The sequence below is a fragment of the Staurois parvus genome, unplaced genomic scaffold, assembly GCF_062004578.1.
Source record: "Staurois parvus isolate SC_StPar_1 unplaced genomic scaffold, SC_StPar_1.0 ptg000293l, whole genome shotgun sequence".
Lineage (NCBI taxonomy): Eukaryota > Metazoa > Chordata > Amphibia > Anura > Ranidae > Staurois > Staurois parvus.
This window is the reverse complement of record NW_028318089.1, coordinates 3843466-3860334: the sequence shown is the minus strand read 5'-3', so window position 1 is coordinate 3860334 and position 16869 is coordinate 3843466. Positions and strand designations below refer to the sequence as shown.

Sequence of the window (16869 nt, the reverse complement as noted above, 5' to 3'; positions counted from 1 at the left end):
GCAGGCAGGTGTGAATTGTGGACATCCTTATCAGAAGAGTTGAAGCTGTTGTAGCTGCAAAGGGTGGGCCAACTCAATATTGAACCCTACGGAATAAGACTGGGATGCCATTACATTTAATGTGTGTAAAGGCAGGCGCCCAAATACTTTGGCAATATAGTGTATCTCCGTCCCATTTTTGTTATCTCACATGCACAGTGCCAGATAGCTAGGTCTGTGCTTGTGTGTGTAGTTGTCACCTTCCAATATATTGGTAAGTGAACCTGTTTGTTGCAATAGAGTTTATTATGCAGATACTGTTATATTAGTTAACTTTGTTCCTTTCTGGCCTGGGAATTTGCAGCTAGTTTTAGCCCAGGGCTCAATAATCAGCATAGACTAGAGCCGAGTCAGGTACCCAATGACCCAACTACTAGGGAATAAGAAGCAGAGTTAGATAGGTTGACTCTGAGTTCCAGTGCAACACAAGTTTTTGCAGGTGAGAATCTGCATTCCAGGCTGATTGGACACTGGTTGGAGAATCTCCCCATCACCACTGAACTTGTCTTTAGGTCTCTAACACAAAGATGGATGCCACATCTCGATCGTCCTCAGGGGCCCCTGAAACTGAACTTTGCTGCAACATTCATCTGGAGGTATCTTTATTAATAACTATACCCAAGTACAGTATATGTGCACAAATTCACCATTTCTTTCATCTGACCCAACTAAAGCTTTTAAAAAAACCATTGGCTGAATTACTGGAAGAGAATGGCAGTAATCATCTGGGACACAAAAAAATGGTTTTGACTTGCCCTCAGAGCTTAAAATGGCAGATTTTGTTCTCGGTTACAGTGGATGTAAAAATGTTTCACACATCTGTACCCCGCCACCTAGCTCTAATAGCTCTTAAAAACCATCTTGGTAAGTATAGATAGTATACTAGTGAACTCCAGGAGTTTCTACTTTTCTTTCAATTTCTTCCTTTTTTGTTCTGTATTTACAGCTATCTGGAGTTTCCATGGGAGCTACATTTTCACATTCTTTGGTAAATTTATACATGGGTTGGTGGGAGGATCATTTTTTTTCCCCAAATGTAATCTCATAAAAAAACCCCCAAAACATATCTATTCATATGGCAGGTTTATCAATGACCTCTTGTTTATGTAGCCAGGTGCTAGTTATAGAATTATGCCATTCTAGGACATTTACAGATGAGACTATGGTTAATCTTCCCCCCCCCCCCCCTAGTACCCAGCACTGGGACTGCTACATCACTTCTTGTTAGCAGAGTGGATTCAGTTTTCTAACAGCAGAGGATCTTGAGACCTGTAGTTCTATAGCCAATACATCCTGTATTCCTGAGTGCTAATTGAACTACAACTACTAGAGAGCTAGGGAACAAGGAGGATGCTGGGAAAACAGATATATTTTTACAGCAAGGGACTGGCTTGATATCTTGGCACAGCATTCAGAACTGAATACAGGGAGACTGTTTCTGGAGAAGAATGACAGAATGCTGGCCTACAGCTGCAGGACTCAGGTCAGCGCATTGTTGATACCGATCACCACCCCTAGATTGCACCAGCAATCTGCAGCTGACTGTCATTGTCCGGTCTTAACAAATCTCTGCTGGCCATGCTGTCACACATTCCTGCAACCAGCCAAGGGCCTGAGCAAGAACTCTGTTTCTAGGAGGCCATGCTGTCCATAGGATTGGTGAGTGGCCAGATGCCCAACCTCTAACTGTCATCACTCTAGAGAGACTGCATGTAGGCACCTTTACACCTCAGTACCAGGAGACCTTTGCTTGGAGCAATACTGCAGTCTGTTTAATTTAATTACCAGTATTCACTAATATGGGCCCCACAATTGCTAACAGAAGACAATGGATACCACCATATCAGGCACTTTAAATATCACAGGACTCAAGTTGTAATCTTTAAAGAGACCTCTTCCCTTTAAACCCTTTGAGGACCATAAGATTACGGAATGCCAAAATACATTTTTTGTTTTTAAAGTTCATACACTTCAGTTGCTGTAACTAAGCCATTTCATGAAATAATTGTCAAAAAGCTAGATCCATTTGTTGATAAGAACTAATATTTTGACTCAAACCAAAAAAAAAAAAAAAAAAAAAAAAAAAAGTATTTTAAGTTCAGATGATACAGGCAATTAAAAACATGGGACAAATACGTCCCTTGGTCCTCAAAGGGTTAAGGCTATTGCTATTCAAATTGGGGTACTTGTATCTTTTCAGAGTGGAGTATACGTTTACATAATTCTCTGCGTTCCCGATTGTGGCACCAGCGGTCTGAAGGGAGGTAAGTCAACGAGCCTTTTCTTCCCCCTCTTGCTGGTGTTGCAATTAAATGGCTGAAGCTTACTATTCATGATTGTATAATCTGTTAAAGGTTGCTAATTATTTCTATATTACCAGTGTTCTGCTCTTATGTGTTAACTGGAGTTGTATATCCTAAAACCCCATTATTTCTGTGGCCTACTCTTTTGAACAAGTTTAATACAGGTATAGAGGTGTTACTAAAGAATTGTCTCTTGCATTATTATTCTGTACTGTTGAAATATTTCTGAACCAGAAGTGTCAGGAGACTTGCAAGGTTAGGGCAAACCCTGAGGAAAAGCATCATGGGGCAGACCCTGCGGGGGGGGGGGGGGGTAGCACTATACTTATTTGGAGTGGTAGTAGTTAAAAGAATGTGTCCAGTATTTGAATTCTAATGATCTGAACCATTTGTTTACTTATGAAGGCTAGGAAAAGTGCATTTATTATTTGGATATCGCACTTGCAGGGGATGGTGACACACAGACTGTTAGAACTGTGACATATCGCAAGTCTTGTGAAGGTAACTCTACTCTGTTGGCGGGGAGTTGCTGACCTGCACAGGCCATTCTGATGTAGGAGTTTCTCCGTGCCAGGAGAAACTGTTCAGATGGTATTACTTTCTGTATTTCAAGAGCGACATTGAGGCTATCCAGATGCTTTAATTTAGAGGGGTCCCTGCCTAGTGTGTGAATGACCCAGAGATAGTCTCTTAGACAGGAATACTGGTCAAAACCAGTATTCTAGAAAGTAATACTGTACAGTTTAAAAAAACTCAGGCAAAAAAAGATAGCGATGCAATTAATGAAAACGCAAAGGTATTTTGTTTATCAAAACACTTCAGGGATATCTGTGGGGGTAATATGTCTACATTTGAGTTTTATGGAGTAGAAAAGGTTAAGAACCAAAGGGGTGGGACTTTAACCATTATCCACCCGGCCTATAGCCATGTGGCGGTCATGAAAATGCTGTAGATTTCCGGGGTATATGCCATTTGGTGTCCTCCCGCACATGCGCAGTTCACGCGGTTGCAGAGCCGCGCAGCGGCACGATCTGTCCGAGGTACACAGCCGATGACGGATCTGAGTATCGGCCCCCCGTTGCCGGTACCATGTGACCTGCTGTGACCAATCACAGCAGGTTACATGACAGTTGTATACAATGGATGGCTTCATGCATGCCATCCATTGTATACTAGTGCCTAGCTGTGAAAGGTCACAGCAGGTCACATGCACACGTCATGTGATTAGCTGTGGCCAAATCACAGCTAAGCACAAAAAAAACAAAACAAAACTGAATGAATCGATGTCATTCAGGTGAATGCTTGCTTATAGCAAAGTAATTCTATGCTATAAGCAAATTGTGTAAAAAAAAAAAAAAAATACTGATCCCTTCCCCAAAGTAGCACAATGTTACTATGGTAACATTGTACTACTTTGGTCATAGTAAAATATGAAAAAAATTAAAAAAAAAAGTAATAAAATTAAAAATAAAAAAATAAAAATATATTTTTTTTTTCATACTGTCACCAGTCGGTGTCCCTGTTCACCGCTATGCCAGTTATATGATGACGCTGTACTGCACTGGTGACAGTATGTAAAAAAAATAGTGAAAATAATTTTTTTAATTTTTTAATTTTCCAAAAAATGACAAAAAAAAATACAACTTCAAAAAACTCGCCATGCCTCTTATGAAGTATGTCAGACTGTCTACTCTGCAAAAAGGGGTCATTTGGGGATATCTGTACTATTCTGACATTCTTGGACCTCAAGAAATTAGATTGGCTGTCAGTACTTCAAGATTGATCAATATTCAGATCTATACCATAGTTTTGTGAACTCTATAACTTTCCTACAAACTAAATAATACATCCTAATTTGGGTCATTTTCACCAAAGACATGTAGCAGAATACATCTCGGCCTAAATTTATGAAGAACAATTATTTATTTGTAAACTTTTAGAACAGAAACAAAGAAAAACGTGGTTTTTTTTTTTCAAACATTTTGGTCTTTTTTTGTTAATTTAGCAAAAAATAAAAACCCCAGCGGTGATTAAATACCACCAACAGAAAGCTCTAGTTGTGTGAATAAAATGATAAAATTTTAGTTTGGGTACAATGTTGTATGTCGGCGCAATTGTCATTCAAAGTGTGAGAGCGCTGAAATGTGAAAACTGGCCTGGGCAGGAAGGTGTAAAATTGCCCGGTATTGAAACGGTTAAGAATCATAACATTATTTGAGAAACAAGTTAGCTTGTTTTTTCTTCAGAATAGACCCTGTTTATCCCTATTTTTCTATTTGGATAGGATTTAATAGGATTTTTGACTTATCAGTAAAATTTGTTTTTCTTTGATTACATCACCACAAGACACAGGTTGCTCTGTAGTAAGCATCAGGAAGACCATAAAGCACAAACTAAGGATAGCTAGATATCCTATTCTAATACTCCCTATAAATCATTTTCTCTGCATTTATTGAATGACACAATACCCTTCCCTCATATTGTTGCATCTGTGACCAGTTGTTCTCTATATATTGTTTTGTGACTAATTGAGCTGCTTCTAGGAGACAAAGGTGTGGCCTCCATTAGACCCTGGGCTGTGCTTCTGTTTTTTTGCTGTTGGGGTCCTATCAGTGAGATTTCCATTGACTTCCAGACCCAGAAAGAAGCAGAGAGTGATGTGATGGTCTATATACCCTCTAAGATAGCTGTCACCTGAATAGGTTTCTCTTTCTGTATCAGAAGCAATAGTCACCAGGACCATGGTAGGAGTCTATCTTCATGTGGGGACCCAGATAGCAATAAATATCTGACAAAAGTACTAACCCTTTTCCAAAATGAAAACAAATGGTTTACATACACTAAAATAAGCTTGTGAGCAATAGACCTAATTTGCTACCTCTGTGAATGCGTAGGTATACATTATTACCCATAAGAATCAAAGACTGTTACTTCTGAATCAGAAGTCACATGAAACATGGTGCAGCATGCCAAGGAGCCTCATAAGAGGGGAAAAAGAAACTCGGGAATGGCTGTATTTTAGGGCTCGGTCACACCATGTGCAGACAGCTACGTTTTCCTCTGACAGCACATAAAAAAATTGTTTTATATGTGCCTTGCTCACACTGAGAAACTGGTGTGACATGGAGAGCAAAGGGGTGTGGAATTATGCATCATTCTGCACAGCAATGGATATGAAACTTGCAGAAAAACAAAATGGTCAAACAAGGGAAAAGGAAGTAATGACACAGGATACGAATACATAAAAAAAAAATGTACATGACGAATAACATCGTGCATGAAATCTTTTGACTGCAGGTCAAATCTCCATGTTTTTGCACATCTGGTGTGAATGAGCCCAGACAATGAATTGGTTTGCATTCTAGTTGCTTTTTCATTTACAGTGTGTGTGTGTATGTATATATATATATATATATATATATATATGCTGTTGAATTTTGATTTACGTATGTACATACAGCAGTTACAATTAATAACAAAAACTTTTTTTTTTAGTATACTATTTAAATTTCTTCTCAAAATCCAAATCCGTCCTAATTAACATCTTACTACCCCTTCTCCCTTTATTATTTTAGCTGTGTTTTATTTCTATTTTTCCTCTACCAATAATATATTAACTTTCCTTCTTTGCATTCATTGATGTAATTTTTTAGTATTGCATTAAAAACTGTGCAAAATTGGAAAAGTCTGTTTTTTCACCTGCAAATAACCTTGCCATGCTTTGTACCAGGAAAAATTCAGTTTCAATTTAACCAGAATAAATTATAAAATGTATATATTTTTTTTTTTTTTCCATAGGTTACATAGAAAATAAAAGACCTGTTCATCCAGCCATACAGGCAGAAACCACATCTAAGGGCTGGTAAGCTGCAATATTACATTTTTATTTTTAGGTTTAAGTTACCTTTAAAGCTAAAGTCTAGGTTTGGATATGTTTGAATAGTACATTGGTCCACCATACTAATGAGCACAGAGTGTGTGCTATACTTGGCCGATCCCCATGGTGGCTGGAAATCATTGTAGTAAACAGTGTTAACCACTTCCAGACCGGACACTTTTACCCCCTTCCTGACCAGGGCAATTTTCAGCTTTCAGTGCTATCACACTTTGAATGACAATTGCGCGGTCATGCAACACTGTACCCAAATGAATTTTTTACCATTTTTTTGAGACAGATAAAAATCCCAGCGGTGAATAAATACCACCAAAATAAAGCTTTATTTTTTTTTCTATGTAAATGAAAATGTCTGCAAAATTTTTTTAAAAAAAATTTTTGCAAATAAATAATATTTCATCAAATCTTTGCCAAAATTTATTCCGTTATCTTTTTAGTAAAAAAAAATCCAAATTAGTTTATAACCAAAAATTATAATTTTTAAACTTTTTTTTTTACATTTATTTTATTTTTTTATATTTTTTTTACATACTGTCACCCTAGCAGTACAGTGTCACCATGGTGACACTGTACTACTTGTGGGGGGTGATGAAGATTTTTATTTTTTTTACACTGATTGCTTTTACACCCATATAGGATGTAAAAGCAATCATTTCTCTTTCTCTCTGTGTGCATTCTTGCACTCATTGAGAAGTACTGAGTGAGCTGTGATTGGTCACAGCTTGTCACATGGTACAAGGCTGTTGTGAATAGCCTTGTACCATGTGACCTATGTGATCATTCACAGATTTCACATGTAGTAAGCAATGATGTCAGAAGTGACATCTTGCTTACTACTTTGCATGTGATCACTGATTGGCCAATCAGTGATCACATGATCGGGACCTCGTACAGAGGTGTCTCGTCCAACGATCGGTGTTTCACTGTGTCCGGAGGACACAGTGGGCACCAGATCGTGGTGCTGTGCGCTCCGAGGGAGCGCGCACAAGCAGGGTGCGGGGAGGCCGTTTATAAACGGCCACCCGACTCTGCACTGCCACCGTCCGGCCGTTTATATGCAACGGCTGGTCAGGAAGTGGTTAATACAGTGACAGTAGCTAGCTTCCAGGCCCTGTGTATGAATGAAAAGCACTCTCTGATTGGACGAAGTAGCATCATGATATCATTGCCCTTCCTTTCCACCTCATCCAATCAACGAAAGTATTGCATTCATTGAGAAATGCAAAGCTCTCAGCATGGAACCTGGAAACTAGCAGTGTTGTTTACAATGATTTCCAGCTTCCACAGGGATCAACCAGGTATGACATACATACTTACATTGGTCCAAAGCTGCATGTAACTATGCAAAAATATCCATAACTGAAAGTGATTCTAAAGGCTTTTTTTAACTGCCAAACATGTCTATACTTACCTGCTATGTGTAGTGGTTTTTTAGATCAGCCAGGATCCTCCTCTTCTCGGGTTCCCCGCCAGCAGTCCTGGCCCCTCCCTCCTGCCAAATGTCCCCACAGCAAGCAGCTTGCTATGGGGACACCCGCTGCTCAGTGTGTCCATTCACACACAGAGCTGCAGCTCAGCCCTGCCCCCTCTCTCTTCTCATTGGCTGTGATTGACAGCAGTGGGAGCCAATGGCTCGATCGAGAGTGGGCTTAGATGAGTATTGGGAGGGCTGGGGCAAGATGCTGCACAGAGAAGGGTTTTTACCTTTATGCATAGAATGGATGAAGGTAAAAAGAACCTTGAGCCTTTAGAACCACTTGACCTTCAGCTAAAGCACTTTGACTGTTCAAAATGCACTGAAATTTTTTTTTTTTTTTTTTTAACAGGGCACATTTTCCCCATCACACACACGTGAGTTGTCACGGTAAATAAAAAGACACCACACAAGGCTGTTTTACTGCAATATTTATTATAGTTAACATTTTTAAAAAATGCTTTGAAAAGCTACATGTATGTTAAATTAACTGTTAGAACATAATTTGAGGTCATGTCAATCCAAAATACTATGGTCACACACATCCACACCCTCCCCTGCAAGAAGCATAAATTCAGAACTGATATGTTTAAGACAATGCAGAATATTGGTGCAATAGAGAAAACACAAATGGGATAAAAGTATCAGAGGGAAAAATGTTTGCAAATGAACTCTGCAAGGCTGTTTTGACCTATAAGATGAGCTACCTCTGGCATTGAGGCAGGACATGTCCTAAGAATGCTAGCTCTACCCCTAGTCTGTGAAGCTGTCACCAATGCGTGCTATGACATGGATGCCAGTCCTAATGCCTGGTGGTATGAAGAAGTGGGGGAGGGGGGGGGGGGTCTACACAGTATCCAAGTAACAAGGCACAGCCTTGTCGCCTGGGAAATCAGCCCTTGTTTCTAGAAGATTAGGGAAGCCTCACAATGGTAAAAGGAGTGGAAAAAAAAAAAACAGGTGAAGGGTTATCATTCATATTTACATGCATACAAATTGCAGGCCACACAATGACAATCCAAGAAAAAAAACAATAATGAACGTGCAGTGATGAGCTGGAATAAAAACATGGAATTGTGCATTGTTCTGTCGCACTTACATAATATGTTTATGACAAATAAAATCTATATCTTTTAGGACCAAAGCCCTACTGGCAATCGTTTCTTGTGCAAATTTGTCCCCTTATATGTCAAAGTAGGAGTTTTCATTACAAATAGTAGCCAGTGTACACCAATAGCTATACCTGGACAGGGATCATACACTTGAATTTATAGATAAAATACTAGATGTGAGTAAATGTTCTCTTTGGTGCAAATGGCACAGTGTTCTAAGATCTAACCTCTATAGGTGTGCAGACCCGTCCTATCTGCAAGGCTGTAGTTAACATCAGTGACTAGCTCAGTGCATGCAAAGACTTTGGCAAAGCAGGCAGGAGATTATGTGAAGTATCAGATCTGCATCCTACCCCACTACAATTAGGTTTTCTGCTTTTGTAACACTCCTTACATACACAAAATTTCTATATGACAGGGATATGTTAGCCATAGCATCCAATCAACTTTTGAATGAAAATCTGCTCCATACAAATGGCAGCTGAGATGCTATAGCCAACAGCTAAAGTGACAATTTTCTGCAAGTATAGCTGAAACTACAAGCTGCCAGGAGGGTGGCCGGTGCCCATTGGCCCAACTCCCAGCCTATGCATCTCATGCCTCCACAATATATTTACTAACCAAATGCCAGCGATAAGTTATGGAGTTTAAAAATGGTTTTACTTTTTTCCTCCCATTGATATGTAATAATTAATACAAGATAATCATATTCATTTTTTAAAAACAAAAAACATTTATGTGGTGGCCTGAAATAAAAGTCAAGGTCCTGTGTTCTTTGCAATTCCAAAGGTGTAGGATCTAAAAAGTATTTAGATCTTTCTGTACAAAGTCTGATCTATAATATAGATTGCAATGTCTCTGGGTGGGCTGAGTTCTTTTGCACTGAAGAGTCTCAAGAGAGGGAGCTTTGGCTGGGATCCAGGCTGTACAGAAAAGAAAGAAAATGACACAGTATTGATTTAGTCCAAAATGGGTTTATTCTCTCACAGAAGATAAGCCAGCATGTTTTACATTACCCCCTTTACCAGGAGGAAGCGATTTCTTCTATTGGGATATAAGCTTCTAGAGCTGGTTGTTGCAGCCTGATAAAGGATATGCAGCCCAAAAGGCATTGATTTTGTATGGGGAAAGTACATTTTGGACTCCAAAATTGATGCTGTAGCATTTTCTCTCTTTTGTATCATGTGTCCCTGCAGGCATTGAATGGATAACAGTTTTGTTTTCAATGTCATTCTTGCCAGAACCAAAAATCCTGTCTTGATCTTTTGTCCATTTCTAAATCTGACTTTAGAGCCTTAAAAGGATAAGTTCACCTTTAAAAAAAAAATAAAATAAATGCACCTCTTTTTGCAGCTTAAAAAAAAAAATTAAAAATGTGGATTTATTTTTTTCCATTGGGAGCCTGTAAAGCATTGCACCCACAATCAGATCACAGGCGCAATGCAGGGCTCTTGCAGACTGTCAGTGTAAGCCGTCTCGTCATACTGGGTACTGGTAGGCAGTCGCATCAATGACCCACCTAGGGCCCTCACCGTACTTTGGTAGCTCGCTGAGACCTAAAAGCGGACAGTCGCAAAGGCTGATGGTATTTGTAGTTTTCCATTCACAGAACTCTGAATAAATAAGTGCGCAGAGTCCCGCTTGGCCATATCTTTTTTAAAGTGTGACAGCAGGTGTGGGGAGAAGATCCCCGGCCTGCTGTCACAGTGGGTACTTGGGGTAGAGAGGAGGCAGCTGCAGCAGTAACATGTTACAAAAGGTTAAGTTATCCTTTACCATCCATTTTACTAAACACTTGGGGACCATTATCTAGTCAACTAAGTTTCATAAGCAAGAGAACCTGTCTAAATAAGTACGATTGGATAACTGTCTTGTTAATTAACATTAACTGAAACGGTTTTAGAGGACTGCACTATTATAGCCTATGTAAAATGTTTTAACTGATGAATATGTAAATGTAGATTCTAAAAATTTAAGTTCTTTAATCTGCTTGTACTAGAGTAAGAAGCAATGTTTTTTAAATATACAGCTGAGTTCTGTCAAATACCATTGTGGTGCCTGTTTCTGTCTTAACATGATAGCTAGCGTAGAGCAATAGGATGCACAGGGTCCCATAAATATCAAAGATCTCCCAGATACAGGGATTCTTGCATGCAAAGTTGTGAGTGTAAGCTCTTTCTCAGAAGGTAACTTGACTTTTTAGTAGAGTGGTCCTTTAAGCAATTGTTTATTAGACTACAGAAAGTTGCTTTAAGATTTTAGCATATATGTAAATGCATATAATCCACTAGCTCATGCAGTTGTATCATGAAAGAACACCATTGTCTTAATTTTAATCATCTCATATACAACAGCTATAAATCCAAGTGATGCAGTTTGCACAATTCATGATATAAAAAAAAAAAAGTGTCATTTCTGCTTCATGTTAAAAAAAAGTTTTAAATATTAAGTCGCATTTCTGACAGTGATAACAGTGGAAGGGCATGGCTAAGAGAAGTATATGGCTAGTCCTGTAGATAATGTTAAGCAAAGCACTCCCCATATGACAAAGCCAGCCACTCTGCAACATCTAATCAAAATAGACTCTCATGGGCACGTCATAATGTACAACTTAGTTTTGCTGACCCAACCTCTCCAGCAGGTGGTTGCAAGATGTCACGTGCCTATTGCGTATGAATATCACAGTTCCTATTGCACTGGAAAATATATACTGAAACAGTTGTGCGAGTGACACATGCCAACTCCCCCACAAGTATAGATGTCCGAAGTCAAGTGCTTTAACCTGGTGTTGTCTGAGCTGCCAGGGAGCGGAATGCCATGGATGCCAATGCTACCTGTAATCTATGGTAAACCATCCAACACCCTAACGCTTCATGCGTGCCCTCAGGAAGAGTCGGTGCTCTCTGTCTCAATGGCAGCAGTTCCCACAGCCTCCCGGATGAATGGGAGGCGCCAGGATGTGGGCCATCGCAGGAAGACGGGGGGTCTGAGGGTGTAGAGTGTGGAAAAGTGCTGGCCCCAGAAGGATGGGGAGAGGCGCAGGAGCCCATCTGGATTAGGCTTCAGGTCTTGGGGGTGAGTGAAAGAGGGGAGCACGGACTCAGACAGAGGGAGGGGTTCTCTGTAACAACCAAAAGGAACGGGAAGGGAAAAAAAATGGGAGGGGGGAACAAAGAAAAACGAAAAGTTATACAGGTTCTCAATAGCAGGGGATAAAATGGAGATGGGAAATTAATGCTTAAAAATGGAAATGCAGGCACTCAAATGATTGTGGACAGACACACAAGATGGGCTGTGACACGATGAAATGGAAGGCATAAGTGATGTTTGGAAAAAGAACATAAAGAGATTATTAGTTCCCTAAATCATAAATGATGGCAGCAAGATAAGTTACAACACAGAAATACGCTGCAGCACAGGTGACATTGATTTGATTACATGATTAAAAATGGGGATAAGGTCCTGGCTGCTCTTAATATCACATTTTCAGAAGAATACCCAATTCATTCTAGCTTTACCTCCAGTGTAAGCTGCTATGCTAAATATATAACCACTCAAGGAGACCGCTTGTCATCAAGAAGTTGACTCATGAGAGCACAGCTGTAATTTTATTTCATTTTGCACATGCTAATCGGACATGGTCTCAGAGAGCATTAAAGGGTGATTCCTTGACACTTATAAAGGGGACAGAATAATGAATGGTAAATGATTTAGAACTTGATACACAGGTGGGATTAAGTCTGTCTGGTGAGGGAAGGTGAAGTATCTGCTTTGTCAGCTGTACTGATGCAGATAATAGTTCAAGAACCAGCTACCTGGACACCATGGAACTGGAGTGAGACTGGCTTGAGGAGGTGGTGGCAGCACTGAGTTGGGAGAAACCACTGTGGCTCGATTCAAGACTGGTCATGGAACCCCTAAAGAGAAGAAGTATAGGGAAAAAATTAAGCTCAGCAAAGAAATGAGAACTTCTTATTCATGTGACCTTAAAGTAGAGGTCAACCCAATCAATCAATTAAACCTCAAATAGGTTTTAACATGTTAAAAGTAATTTTCAATGTTTTTATCTCTGCAGTTTACATTAAAATAATACCAGGTGGTCATTTGATGAAGATCCTTGTTCAGGCACTTCCTGTGCCTCTCTCTCTGGCATCCTGTCACAAACTATCTCAACTATCTGGGGGCTACTAGGGGCCATTTTACCACTCATTACACAGGTATGGTTTGTCATCATTAAAAAACCACGGCAGGAAGTGGCAACAAAGAGGGAGCAGTTTTACATAGATGCAACAAAAGGTGAAAACTATTTTACCTAAAGTAAACCCTAACTGAATGACAAGCAGTTTCCAAAGCATAGTGTATCCAACTATTGTCATTTTTTCTTAAAATGTTTTCACCTTCTTCCATTGTTTGTTGCATCCCAGTGTTGCTGGTCTCCTGCAGCCAGTTCCAGCAATGGCCACAAGGCATATCGCACACTGCGTTTTTTTTGACTGATAAAAAAGGACCATGTCTGCGTAATCTGTGTTGAAACGGCTGCCTGTAGTCTGCATTGGCAGAATGTATGACAGGGTAACAATGCAGAAGACACATTGGGAGACGGGCACAGTGTTGTCGCCCTATAACAGGGCTAAGCAAGACACTCCAGGTGTTATTTTAATGAAAGCTGCATATTTCAAAATACTAGATATGACTTCAGTAAATAATGTAAAGCATATATGTGATTTTAGTAAGTGGGCTAATATATACTAAAAAAGGCAGTTTTTCATTATACACAGTACTTTAGTAAACAAAATGCCTTTAAATCTACTTTACAAGTTAACCAGCTGCAAAATACAGCCCTGAACCGTACCTGAAATCCTCAGAGCCAATGATCTCGGTATAGTACATTACTTTGCATTTGTGGGAGGAGACTTGTAAGGATGCAAGAACATCGTCCACACGTGGCAGGCTGCTGGTGGCACAAGCCGGCATGTTGTGGAATTTCCATTGCAGGATGTAGAAACCCGGCCAGCGGGTTACATGAGAACCCTGTGGGGGGGAAAAAAAAATGCATTTGAAAATGTTGCTACAACACAACCAGAAAGTTAATGGCAGCTACTTTTAAAAGGATAAGTTCACCTTTTATAACATGTTACTGCTGCAGCTGTCCCCCTACCAGTGCGGTTGATCGCTCTAGGTAGTTCATTGATGCTTCTTGTCATTGTGTACCTGCCTGCTTGTACGAGGTACAAGCAGAAAGCTTACACTGACCGTCTGCAAGAGCCCTGCATTGCACCTGCAATCGGCTGACCATGGGTGCAATGCTGTACAGACTCCCAATAAAAATGATAAATGCACATTTTTATTTTACCTGCAAAAAGGTGCGCATTTATTATAAGATGAACTTATCCTTTAAAAAATTTACCTAAATCCCAAAATAGAAATGTAACATATTGTAGCTTGCCAGTCCTTATATGTGGTGTCATTAGTTTTATTTTTTTAGACTGTTTTCCTTTATGGTATGCCTAGATGTACACCTCCACTAGATCAATAGAAAGAGCCATAGTGGTCACCCAGATCACGTCAAGCATGTCTGCTGTTGTTCATCTCCATCACATGATGGGGAAATAAGGGGGGGGGATTTGTAGTATAAAAAAAAGATAACATTGTTTTTGCTTCCAGCTCATCTCATAGGAAATGACAAAAACCCTGCATTTCCAGCAAGATCAATGGGCATTACTTAAAGACACCTAATGAAGCAACCACACCTACGGACTGGTAAGCTGCAATGTATTACATTTTTTTTATCTTGGGTTTGGTTATCTTTTAACAAAGATTGTTACCTGCACACTCTCTCCCTCCTTGCAGGTCAGCGGAGATTCCACCATACTGTAATCTCGGCCTAACTGCCAAGCCTTGTCAATTAATTGCACATTGTTGCACACAGGAGATGTAATGCCGTGAGCTCCGAGAGTATCCCGTTTGGGCACTTGTGGCGCTCTCTTGGAGTGGTAGATATTAAAAACAATGTCCCCTTTACAAACATCAAAGTCCCAAGTAATCACAGAAGAGGCATCCACTATTTGGACCAAGACCTGCAAAGGTAAAATGAAAATTGAAAGAATATCACCTAATTTTCAATAAAGCATACACTGTGCTATTACAAAGTATTTACAGTTTCTTAATTGTTCTTTAGATCTTATAGAAAGGGCAGAAATAGAGATATAATGTGATAAGAATGGGGGGGGGGGGGGGTTCTCCTCAGTCTAGCCATATGAAACACCCCACCCAGGATCAGCTGTTAAGTCAAGTGACTGTGGGCCAATAGCTTTCTGCAGTTACATCATAGGTGGTGAAGAGAAGGGGTATTCATAGCACATAAAGGGTTAAAACCATAGGGATAAGCCTTTGTACAACACAGCTTGAAAGTCCAAATAAAATCCAATGTGGAGTCTAAGAAAAACACTCTTATGGTGTGCTTCAAAATTGTGGCTGCTATACAAGAGTTAAAAGTGAACTCTAGAAACCGAATGCCAATAGAAAAAGGGGAGCACACAGCGGGATCCTGGGACCAGGAGACAAGCAGTGTTTACCCTTTTGATAAGCGAGTTGCAGTTTTTAACATGTGAGTTGCCAATTTATGAGCTTAATAAAAATTGTTGGTTTGTTGCACTTAGATAGTGCTTCCCTTTTTCTGCTTGCATAGGTGGAGATGCAGATCCCTGCTGGCCTTGGTTGGACAATAAGTGTGATCAGCAGGTTTGGTCTTTGAATGTAAATGTTGATCTGGCACAAAGTACACAAAAAGTTTAAGAGCTCATTCACACATACAGCCAGCTGTGGTTTTACCACCCCTCTTAACCAAACACAGTGACCAGAGGAGGTTCTATACATGGCATAATAAAAATGATACTCAGTTGCATTAGTCGATTACATTACTGATTATGAGATTTTAAGTAAATGGGGGCAACAACACAACATCTGTGCAAGCACATACAGGGTACGTGGTTGTGGCACAGTGGTGCAGGTTTTTTTTCTAAATTAAAGGAGGCAGTAGGGAGGCCTATCCATTCTATGAAAATCAATCTGTAGGCAATGGTTGCCTCTAGTGTAAAGAAGCCCTTACAGTGGAATTAACATGAAGATAGATGGATAAGAAAACATATCCTTATGGTGAGTTCCATTGCTGTCACTTTTAGGACACCTTTAGGCTACGTTTACACTAGCCTTAATAGCAAGCGGCAGACAGGCGTTTGGGAAGCATTTTTACAGTTTTCCAAACGCCTCAGAAAATTCTGCACATTGCAGCACATGGTGCTGTTCAAACGGGAGCGTTAGCATCGCGTTGCAGCAAAACGGACGCCTCTGGTCGAGTCAGGAGGAGTTGAAGCCTCATATTCAAGTCTATGGTGCCGCTCTGCAAACGCCCAACCGGCGTTTGCGGTGTGGTTGCGGAGCGTTAACACCATTCAAACTTCATTATAGGCGTTTGTGGGGCGTTTTTAATGCGTGGCAAACGCCTAGCAACCGACGCTAAACCGCGTATGCGGCGCGTTAAAAACATTCTGCAAACGTCAGACTAACGCTTGTCAAACGCTATAGGGGCATTTGGCAAGAGTTGGAAAAACAGTCAAGTGTGAACGAGCCCTTAGACCTGTCTGGGCCATTGGGGTGCGTTAATCCATTTATTTGGAATGAGATGCCAACACATCTCAACAGCCACTGAAAGGGCATAACCATTTTTTGTAATGCAGTGCACCAAAGCACACAGTATATGCCAAGTCTTGCCTTAAGGTGGGAATACACAATTAGAAAATCCACCGAACGGTTATCCGACGACCAAGAGGCGTTCGTTCGTTGGCCAAAATCGTGGCCCACATTAACCAATCTAAAAAAATCCTTTGTTGGGCGATATGTAGTGCTGACGTCTTCCGTACAAGTGGAAGTGATGCAGTGTGCATGTGACCTTGTAGCCACGCCCTTCCGGCCAGAACGAGCGATATACACAATTAACAGAAATGAGTATAATATCGTTTATTACATTACCTATATACATAAATAGTG

The 16869-nt window shown here is 40.2% G+C and overlaps 1 protein-coding gene and 1 long non-coding RNA gene across 6 annotated transcripts in view; one reads left to right on the top strand and one right to left on the bottom strand.

Moving 5' to 3' along the window:
• Positions 1-1428: 1428 nt before the first annotated feature.
• LOC149458163 (uncharacterized) lies at positions 1429-14975 on the top strand. Of its 3 annotated transcripts, none has more exons than XR_016313507.1 (5): positions 1429-1698; positions 6141-6204; positions 8064-8088; positions 14488-14583; positions 14674-14975. It is a non-coding gene; the product is annotated as an uncharacterized LOC149458163 (long non-coding RNA). The 3 variants fall into 3 exon arrangements; XR_016313508.1 differs by having other exon boundaries at positions 8064-8101; XR_016313506.1 differs by lacking the exon at positions 8064-8088.
• The window catches only part of SEC14L1 (SEC14 like lipid binding 1), an 89781-nt gene continuing 81039 nt past the window's right edge, over positions 8128-16869 (bottom strand). The window contains exons 15-18 of one of the 3 annotated variants that reach the window (XM_089682675.1): positions 14649-14900; positions 13676-13854; positions 12639-12740; positions 8128-11944 (exon numbers count right to left, since the gene is read on the bottom strand). In XM_089682675.1, coding sequence (XP_089538801.1) covers positions 11707-11944; positions 12639-12740; positions 13676-13854; positions 14649-14900 — 771 coding nt within the window. In that variant the 3' untranslated portion in view covers positions 8128-11706. The other 2 variants (XM_089682677.1, XM_089682676.1) reach the window with 2 other exon arrangements.